General features: G+C 38.9%; 1 protein-coding gene across 1 annotated transcript; it reads right to left on the reverse strand.

Moving 5' to 3' along the window:
* Window positions 1–1,629: 1,629 nt before the first annotated feature.
* ndufa2 (NADH:ubiquinone oxidoreductase subunit A2) lies at window positions 1,630–9,346 on the reverse strand. Its single transcript, XM_079487141.1, has 3 exons — window positions 9,173–9,346; window positions 3,025–3,131; window positions 1,630–1,827 (listed from the first exon to the last, which is right to left on the reverse strand). The coding sequence occupies exons 1-3, from the start codon at window positions 9,274–9,276 to the stop codon at window positions 1,736–1,738; spliced, it is 303 nt and encodes a 100-aa protein (XP_079343267.1). The 5' UTR covers window positions 9,277–9,346; the 3' UTR covers window positions 1,630–1,735.
* Between the last annotated feature and the right edge of the window lie 1,511 nt (window positions 9,347–10,857).

Consider the following 10,857-nt stretch of genomic DNA (forward strand, 5'->3'; position numbering starts at 1 on the left):
GCGCTTTCATCCAAGCTGAGATGTCATCTAGGCAGGCTGTTATGCGAGCTGCTACAGTGGTAGGCGTCTGGGTGAAATGAGATATGCCCGTATGATGGGACCCAAGGATGTGTAGATGGAAAAGTCCATAAGATACATTCACATGTATTATATGAAAACAAGACCAATGAAAGTGAATGTGTGCAGACTAACAACATTTTTCTAAATATCATCATTTGTGTTGTGTGGAAAAAAGTCATACAGGTTTGAACAGTGGTTTGTATAGTTTATATATATATATATATATATATATATATATATATATATATATATATATATATATATATACAATATAAAACACAACACATAACAGGCAGATAGGGCTTTAGTTCCTGTTTATTAAAGAGTTCCAGGGCTGAAGAACAGACTCAAAAGCAATTCTCTTGTCCATCTACTATAGAACTTTGATCAGGACCGGCTACACACAGAACTTAATTGTTATGTCACCTTCAACAGTTAAAAATGGCTTTGGCTCTTGTGTGTTTTGTGACTGGTTGTGTCATAACGTAAGATTACTTTGAAATGGCATTGCTTGTCCTGGTCCAATCGTGTCATGTGATAACCTTGAGTGTATATTTTTTAATGAAATGTGACTGTGTGCATTCCTGGAGCGTGATAATTGGTGATTAAAACCTACTGTGCTCCCTCAACAATATCATACAGCTTTAGAAGATGCAACCTGGTTGTAATGCTTTCATACTTTAGTTTTTGTTCAGTGTTTGCGATAAATACTCATGGCTGTCTTCTATTTGGTTGTTGCATGTTTTATATGGTTGGGGGTGGGTGGGTAGGTTTAGGATAGGAGTGGGGCTAGGTGCTCTAAAATATATATTAAAGTAAATATAATAAGTATTTATAAAATCATTGCAGTTTTACAAATGTAAAGAACCGAGCGTGTCATTTTTACACCTAGAGTAGGCAAACTGTGACAATGACAAGGATTCTCTAGTGGAGCAACGTGTGTATTACACGCCTTGGCGTAATACCGGGTTGGTTATTCAATATACCTGGCAAAGTAAAGTAAAAATGTGGACAGCAATAAAAATGTACTGAAGCTTACAGTAAATATTCTTCTGTCAAGAAATGTAATTCTTTAGAGGTCAAGCAACACAGACAGTGGTGCAGTTATACTGAAGTCTGCCTACTGTCACAGGCATTTCTACTAGGGTTGGGACGATTAGTCGTACAATCATTATGCTCGGTTTCTCAATGAATTACGGTAAAATGCAGCCACACTGATTCCTACTGATCAAAGAGCCGTTGTTTACGGAAAAGCTGTGCATAAAACACAGAATCGAAGCCTTTGTGGTTTCAGAATCTATACTATACTGGTATAATTAGTGTGAATCACGATGCATTATCCCAGGCTCTAATTTCTACAGTAATTCAAAATGTGGATAAACCACTGAAAGTTTTTGTAAATCATATAAATCATCACTGTGTTTGTGTGTGTAGTCTGTGCTCTGTTCTTTGAATATGTTTTAGAAAAGCTTACTAGAAATTTTCATGTGCTCAACATTACTGGAAATCCCTCAACTGCAAACTCGAGTTGTCAATTAAATCAGATAAGCAAAAATTGACGAGCAATTTCAGTTCTTTGAGGATATACTTTTATTTCTTAATCTGAGAAAACAAATAACATTATCATTTAACATTTCATTTTACAAGATCATTTTACATTTCCTAAGAGTTTCTCTCAGGGCTTGGTGTTCATCAATGTCTCTAGAGTTTTGGCAACTTGGTCGACGTTCATGTTGTCCAGTGGAACGGTGTGTTCTTTACCAAAGCCTGAGACAGAGAAAAATATTTTTATTCACATCTGGTATATGTCGGGGCTCAACAGTAAGGACTTTTTACTAGTCCAGTGATTCAGAATGTAATAAATCAAACCTACAAAGTATAAACATTATTATAATTTTTAGGTCTTTAAGGTAGGGGTGGGTGAAATATTTGATTATTAGATACAGTGCAATGCGGATATGTACAATTCATTCTGAATCGATTCACGAATGTCGAAAATAAATGTTTATGTGATGGTTAAATGGATAGTTTACCCAAAAATTGTAATCTTGTCAAAAGGTTTTCATGATCCGGTTTTGATTCTATTTGCTTTATTGCTACTTCACTTTAGCCATTGGCACAGAATAGACTTTGCGTGTACTGTGGTGCCGCTGGCCACTTTGTTATTGACTGACCAGTAAAAGATATTTGGAAGAATTTTCATTTCTCGGACATTGACGACTACCATAGTAGGAACATTTTCAATAGTAGACAAATGTGCCCCGAGCTGTTTGCTTTCCTAAATTCTTCAAAAAATCAAGTCATCCAGCTGCGGTGCAGTGAATTAAATACGTTTCCAACAGGGAAAGACTGGAAGGTATTTTGTTTATCTTGCAGTTTTGTCCAATGAGGATGAATGTTTTTCTTTTTTTCTACTGCTCATGTATGCTTCACTGTAGCTGCTCGTGATTAACTAAATTGTCCATACCCGTGAATGTACGGCGCCTTTTTTGTTCGGCTAACATCACATTATTAATACATTAAAGCAGGGTTTCTCAACTCTGGACCGTGAGATACATTTTCCTTCCTAGTTTAGCCCCACCTCTCATTAAACGTTCAACTTAATACAGAACTGTGCAGATTGCTAGGCATGTTACATTTTGTCTGTCTCTGAATCGCTCTCTCAATACTTTAATTTAATTCGCCGATAGATTTGGGCAGTTGAACACGAGTATTACTGAAGACTTCGATAAGCTTTTATCATGTGTTTTATCAGAGTTGGGCGACTGTATTGTGTCTCGTAATGGTTTAAAACACTGTTCTGTTTAAAACCTGCTTGTGAACAGTCGAAGGGGGACCATTCAACAAACAGTTTATTTAAAATATTTGTATGCAATTAAATAAATAAAAAACTTTGGGCCAGGTGTATGCATTGATAAAACCGTCTATACTTTAATAATGTATTTGCAGGTATGTTTTCCTTACCATATCGTGCCCACAGTTTGGGCTGGACTCCAGAGCACTCCCGAATGAGGACTGGAAAACCAGGATTCGCCTTCTTTAACTGCACATAATGCTGCTCAATAAAATCCCTAAAAAAGATAAACAACAAATAACTGCCAGCTTCCAGCTAAATTGTTTTTTGATAATATAGGAAGGTTGCCGGTTCGATCCTAAGTGCCGGTGGGTAACAACTGAGTTGCCCTTGAGCAAGGCACCTTGGCCCTATGATTTCCGCGAAGCAGAAAACACAGACGGAATCGCGGAATCCAGACATAAAAACGGAATTTAATGTATAACACAGATTGTCACGGAATTTGGCAAATTTTGTATTAAATCATTTTCAAAACCCATTTACAAATACCTGTTCTTTGCCATGGTTTCATTAACTGACAAATAAAATGACAGAAATGCATATTACCTGTTTGCGTGGTGACGTTACGTTAGTAATGCGCAAAATTACACCATATTTATAAACATTTATTCAAAGTTGAGACGATCATGTCGAAGAGACCATCTGAGACTGCAAAGTTTTCCAAAAAACTGAAATATCTGTCTCTAAATGCAAAAACCCTAACGATTTTTATGAATCGGGACAGCAACTTTTCTGCTAAATTAATTCTGCGAAATTATCGACTTGACACGAAAGACCACCTGCGATGACCACCTGAAGTTAAAAACACACATGCGAAACAAGGAGAAGCTACAAGGGAAGATTTATCCTTACAGTATACTATAGCAAGTACAGTAGCATCATTGGATGCGAGACGTGAGTTTGTAGAAGACTTTGTTGCTGTGTGTGCAAAGGCTGATATCCCGTACGAGAAAATGAAAAAGTTGCGTCTGTTTCTCGTAAAGCACTGCAAGCAAGGAGGATCGTTGCCCCAAAATTTTTAGATTAGATTCAACTTTATTGTCATTACACATATACAAGTACAGTGTAACGAAATGTAGTTTAGGTCTAACCAGAAGTGCAGTTAGCAAGTGCAGGATATACAGTTAGAATAAATACAGAATACAATATTGATAAAATATTATACAGTTATGAAAATATTTTACAGTAGGTATGTACTATGAACAATATATAGAGATGACTATATACTATGAACATTAACACTATGAACATTAATGTACAGGTGGATATGAGCAGATAATAATTTAGACTAAACAATAGTGCAAGTGATTTAAGTGTGCAAAGATTATTGACATTAGCTGTTAAAGTTGCAATGCAATAGGCAGTTAATGCAGTTGTTGAAGTAACAGTGCAGTGGATGAGTTAATGCGGTTATTAAAGTTACGGTGCAGTATAATAGTTAATAATAGGTTGCAGTCCAGAAGATGAGTTGATGCAGTTAATTAGGTTACAGTGCAGTAGATTAGTTAATGCAGTTATTGAGGTTACAGTGCAATAGATGAGTAGATGCAGTTAATAGAGTTACAGACAGTAGATAAGTTAGTGCAGTTATGAAAGTGGTCCATTAGTGCAAATAAGCATATTTCAGATGTGCAAGTGAGCAGTATAGAGTGCAAATGATGCTGTGCGTGTGTAAACAGTCCAGTAGAGCAGATAACATGAAGTACTGGTGTGTACAGTACAGTCATGCATGCGGCCCTGTAGTGCAGTGTAAACAATGTTATAGCAGCTTGGAGTTTAAGGTAAGAGAGGTAGTGGAATCAGTGAGGGGCAGAGTTCAATAATGAAACAGCTCTGGGAAAAAAGCTGTTTCTTAGTCTGCTGGTTCTTGTCCGGAGGCACCGGAAGCGCCTACCGGAAGGCAGGAGAGTAAACAGTCTATGAGCGGGGTGAGAGGAGTCCTTGAGAATGCTGCGAGCTCGACGCAGACAGCGTTTCTTCTGGATGTCCTCAATGAGAGAAAGTGTAGTCCCTGTGATGCGCTGAGCTGTTTTCACCACCCGCTGCAGTGCCTTGCGCTCAGCAACAGAACAGATCCCGTACCAGACTGTGACACAGTTGGTCAGGATGCTCTCTATCGTGCAGCGATAGAAGTTCACCAGGATAGTTGAAGACAGTTGGTTCTTCTTCAGTGTCCTCAGAAAGAAGAGACGCTGGTGAGCCTTCTTGACCAGGTATGAGGTGTTGGTGGTCCAGGACAGGTCCTCCAAAATGTGAGTCCCCAGGAACTTAAAACTGGAAACACGTTCAACAGCCATCCCATTAATGTGGATGGGGTCGTGTGTGCCTCCTTTCGCCTTCCTGAAGTCCACGATGATCTCCTTTGTCTTGGAGGTGTTAAGGAGCAGGTTGTTGTCTGAGCACCATGTGGCTAGGTGCCGGACCTCCTCCCTGTATGCAGTCTCATCGTTGTTGCTGATGAGGCCAATCACCGTTGTATCGTCTGCAAACTTGATGAAGGAGTTAGATCCGTTCACAGGCCTGCAGTCGAGTGTGAAACGCAGCCCTGTGGTACACCAGTGTTGAGGGTGGTGGTGGTGGAGCAGATGTGGCCTAACCTTACAAGCTGAGGCCTGTTCGTCAGGAAGTCCATAACCCAGTTGCAGGTAGGGTTGTTGATGCCTAGGTTTCCAAGTTTGACGATTAGCTTGGAAGGGATGACGGTATTGAAAGCAGAGCTGAAGTCTACAAACAACATGCGTGCGTAAGTGTCCTTATTGTCCAGATATGTGAGCACAGAGTGCAACGCCATGGACACTGCATCATCCGTGCTCCTATTATTGCGATGGGCAAATTGGTATGGGTCCAGTGTGGGTGGTAGGGAGACCTTAAGGTGTGCCAGGACCAGCCGCTCAAAGCACTTCATAACAAAGGGTGTGAGTGCTACAGGGCGGTAGTCGTTAAGGCATTTCGGGTTCGAATGTTTTGGGATGGGCACAAAGGAGGTGGATTTAAGACATGCTGGAACCACTGCTTGGGCGAGGGACAGGTTGAAGATGTCCATGAAGACCCCAGCGAGCTGCTCCGCACATGCCTTGAGTACACGACCAGGGATGCCGTCTGGGCCAGCAGCCTTGCGCGCGTTGATCCGGCTTAGTGCAGTGTGAACACAAAATGAAAGCAGCCTTTGTCAAACCCGCTTACCTCTCGACTGACATTCGATATTGCAGCGTTTAAACATTGCTTCTGGTATTTAAAATGCAATACATAGAGGCAGATTGTTGCTGCTGGGAGAAATAAATAGAAAATGTAATACTAGGTATAACCACTAGATGTAGCATAGACCTATATAAACAGTATCTTGTGAATATACGGTCCTGTGTAGGAGAATAATGTTTTCTTTTTTTATTATTAATCAAAATCATTTTATTAGGCAAGTTTGGCATTCAAATGCACTAAACTAATTTAGTTAATTTCATTTCAGGAGTTGAAGGCCACTACTTTCTCACAGATATAATTTTTATGGAGACTTGCAACTACACAACCCTTCACAGAAACAATCTGGATCTCAATTATGTGTGGGCACTAGTCACAGATAATGCATCATATTGCCTGAAGATATTCAAAGAAGTCCTTAAAGGTGTTATGCCCAACAGTGTGCAGGTGACCTGCCTCTGCCACGTCATCAATCTGGTAGGAGAGACCTAGCGGCATTATAAATACTTCACTGAGGTTGCATTACTGGTGACCTGGATGAGATCTGTCTTCTTCAAGAACCCTGCAAGAAAATGAAGATGGGTGAGCTTCCTGCATATGAAGGAGACAGTGCAGGCTTAGGGGTCCCCTCCGAAGCAGTGAATACAAGGTGGAACAGCTGGTTTGAGGCAGTTTAATACCATGCAGGGCATGTTCATCTTTATAGAGAATTTTTGTTGGCAGAGAATTCATCATCCCAGGCTGTCACTAACATTCTCAACTTGCTGAAAACTGAGGAGAAGGTGCAGGATCTCACTGTGAAAATGTGTTTTGTCTCTGAGGGCTGCTCCAAACTCATCATAGATCTCTCAATCCTATAAGGAACCCACCGACCCACAGCAGTGTCTGCATACAATGTCATGGAGGAGCTAGGTTCTTATCTTGCAAATGGAATCGCAAAAACTTGTGGGTTTGGTCCGAAGACAGATGCTCTTTTCAGACAGATGAGTATTAAAGAGAGGAGAGAGGTGCTTGACCATCTCCATGATGCTTTCCACCTGGCCTTCACAAAGTTCTCAAACCACTGGGACACACATTCAGCTAGAGAGATCTAAACGCTGGTTAGGGTGGTTGATCCAAGGCAAGCTCCAGCTATGGAAAAGCATATTGAAGCCTATTCACCGCTGAAGTCCCTGCCAAATCCATCGGCAGAGCTCACCGGAGAGTAGATTGCCTATCAGTACTGTGTGTCGAGGGAAGCCATCTCTCGCTCTGAGGAACTTGCTGATTTCTGGAAGGGTATGAGTGAGAGATTTCCTAGTATTGCGGAAATAGCAGTGCCCTACATCATCTTCCCAATGAGTTCAGTCGACAGTGAGAGAAGTTTCAGCAAATTCAAAACGCTCCTAACAGACAAGCGTGAAGCACTAACAGAGTTAAACACAAAGAGGCTGCCTATCATGTATTTTAATGGAGATGTCTCTGACAGATGGAAAACTTAGTATGGACACGCATAGCTCTGGCCATAAAGCAGTTCCACAGCTTTTTATTTTTCATCTCTATTTTCACCACTGATCCATTACTCTGTTTGACAAAACAGTAATTGTTTTGGATTTTACTGTGAAGTTTGTGAAGAGAAGAATTTGTTAGTTGAGGGTAGGGTAGTTGACAGTGAGAGGACTTTAAGCAAATATAAGGCACTTCTCACAGACAAGCATGAAACACTCACTGAACCAAACACAGAGGCTGGCTGTCATGCGTTTTAATGGATATGTCTATGTGAGATGGAAAATGACCTGCATATCTCTGGCAATCAAGCAGTTCCATGTTTATATTTTCATCCATGTTTTCAGTTGTACTGTTAACTATATTAAGTCCAATGTTTTGTTTTGGATTAAATTCTGTATTGAAACAGTTTAAAAAGGATACCAATGCAATAAATAATTGTATAAGTTTCATGATCAACATGGATTATGAATGCATTTTGATTACTAAAACTTAATTCAGCTATTAAAACGGAGTCCGAAAATATTAAAACAGAAAAAAACAGAATTTGGGAAAAAATTTAACGTATTTCATAGGGGCCCTACTTACCCCTACTTGCTGCAGTGATAGAGTCCCAATGCTCCGGGTTTACGTTTGTTCACTACTCAGTTTTTCTCCCTTCAGACTTTGAAAATCTGCCATTTCTGTCACGAATTACTGGATAACGGTAACCCTGTCTGTTCAAATCATTTGAAATATTATACTGCAACTTTCCAAACAGTGGCTTTCATATACTTTTGTGCCTTTCATATACATACAGTGCCTCACAGTCATTGCAAATTACATACCCAGCACTTGATTCATCCTCGTAAACCACTTTGCTTAAATGCTCCCACACGGCACTTTGGGGCGGGGGGCACTTATAGATAAGTGAATGGTTGAAGGATGAGATACGAAAATGAGTGACTGAATGCGCCGCTTGCACAATATAAGATTTATGCCGTTAAATTTATAATGCGCAAAAATTATATATAGATCCGTATGGCAGTCGCACCGGTGTGACCATTAAGAAAAACTGGTCACACTGGCAGTTAAAATAGTAATGTTGTTTTTGAATGACAAACCTTTCGAACATTGGAGGGTGTAATGAACTCCAAAGCTAAAAGAATGGTGGACTATTGTGAAGTCTTGCATTTTAATTTTGTTTCTATGTACACAAAGTGTTATTTGTTAATTTGAAAACCCCTGTGTACATAGTTTTTTATTATCTTTTTATGCCATGTTGTTGTTGTCGATCGTATTGTTACTTGTCTCATATTTTTTAATCTGGTTGTAAACTTTGAATCGGAATTGAGCTGCTACTGATGACGTTTCACAATGACACAAGAACACAAGTACAGACATGAACTTATTTTGAGAAGCGGAAAACAATTCTATTTTCGAACACAATTTACTATTTAGGACGGATAGTATGCGAATTGGGACGCAGCACGAAAGACGAGAGGCATATAAGCGAATATTAAGTGAAGATGCATTCGTTTGCTTTAAAGACAACAATTCATCCAAAGAAGATGAAACCAAAACATCACAGATACACACCTGGCTCCCTGACTAGCAGCAGATGTCTGGCATAAATGCAAGCGGATCTCGCGCAGATTTTTCGACAAATTTGAACCGATCCCACGAACCACAGCAGCCGCCATGACTGTCACCTTCACTCTTCTTCTCCTAACATGGTTTAATGGCGGTTGGTAATCCAACTTCTGGTGCGTTACCGCCACCAACTGAACTGGAGTGTTGGAATTTATAGACATTGAAGTAAAAGATGACAAAATAGTAATAATAATAATTCCAAAATTCTTCTTTCTATTCGTATATCCTAATAAATGCAATAATAGTGCTATATATTTTATGTTGTTCTGACTATTCTTTCAAAAGGTTTTGCATACTTACAGTCCTATTTTGCTAATTATCACAAGCAAGCATTAGGCTACTGTTTTGGACATTTTTGTACAAACATAATTTCTCTCCCAGCAGGTGTTATATTTGAAATAATCACAAATCATTGACAACAATGGGAAACTGTACACTTACCAAAATTGTATTTCAACATATGTTTTTTAAAGGAAAAGAGTTATAAAGTAATAAAGGCCATTCCCAGTGGCATAATAACCTTAACCAAACACTCAGAGGTAGACATTTATGATACAACATAACACAATTCAAATTTTATTGTAAATGGTCTTTCCCTGTTTGATAATCGTTTTAATAATAGCTTTATTAGAAACTCCTTTAATGTTGGTTCCAATCCTTCCAAAGAGTGCTTTTTTTTCAAATTATGTGAAAAGCAAGGAACCTCAGAGTCATAATTGATGAACAGCTGTCCTCTCAAAATATGGATGTGTTGGATTTTTTGCAAAACATATCCTTGTTTCGACAGATTTTTTCCAAACAAAAAACATTTCCATCTTTGTGTCTATTTCAATGTCTTTTAGCTTACCAGCTTGTGATATACCAATACCATCTGCATAAGCTGTATCCAATGTATCGCCAAACACGTTGAGATATATAGTAAAGTTGACATTTTCAGTCAAATCAGATATGGTGACAACTCCACCTTTAGGAACAACTGATTTCACAACATTCCATTCAACCTTGTACCATTTTCAACCACCCTTTGTTAAACTGTGGACAGAGGTTAAGCGTGGTTAAATCCTGAAAAAGATTTGCATCGTCAACTTATGTTTGCCAATAAAACACGGACCATAGTTGGTTGTTGAGAATCTGTCTCCCTTAACCATGTGTTTTTTTGTTAAATCACCTAAGCGTGACTAATTCATAACATTATTTGTATTATTTGGTAAAGGTCCCCTTTTTTGTTTTTTAGATTTGAATATCCTAATTTAATTAAAGGCATAGTCCTTGTTTAGGGTAAACCTAATCTGTGAAATCGGACCTAAAAGGTGGTTTCCCATACAGGGTTTAAGACTTAAAATGTTGGCGCTGTCTAAACTGAAATCAGCTTGAGTTGACATAATTTAAATGTGTAATTGTCTCAAAATGAACATTAAATTATTTTTGTAGAGCATGTTTATAAAAACTACTCGAATGTCCTAATTTAACTAAAGCCTAGTTTTGTCTTAATCTAATCCCGGTTTCGAAACTCTTTAAAAATAAATTCTTTAGGGTTTATTGGCGGTTGGCAAACCAGTTTAAGGTGCATTACCGCCACCGACTGGAGTGTGGAACTCGGATTACATGGATAATAAAAAAAACTTAACAAT

This window comes from Barbatula barbatula (genome assembly GCF_947034865.1).
Source record: "Barbatula barbatula genome assembly, chromosome: 22".
Taxonomy (NCBI): domain Eukaryota; kingdom Metazoa; phylum Chordata; class Actinopteri; order Cypriniformes; family Nemacheilidae; genus Barbatula; species Barbatula barbatula.

Excerpts from the sequence above, each read along its gene's own strand:
- ndufa2 (XM_079487141.1), bottom strand. The coding sequence starts at position 9,276 with ATGGCGGCTGCTGTGGTTCGTGGGATCGGTTCAAATTTGTCGAAAAAT. Across the intron at positions 3,132-9,172 it reads GCTGCTAGTCAGGGAGCCAG|GGATTTTATTGAGCAGCATT; the intron begins GTGTGTATCTGT and ends TATCTTTTTTAG. Across the intron at positions 1,828-3,024 it reads CAAACTGTGGGCACGATATG|GCTTTGGTAAAGAACACACC; the intron begins GTAAGGAAAACA and ends TCTCTGTCTCAG.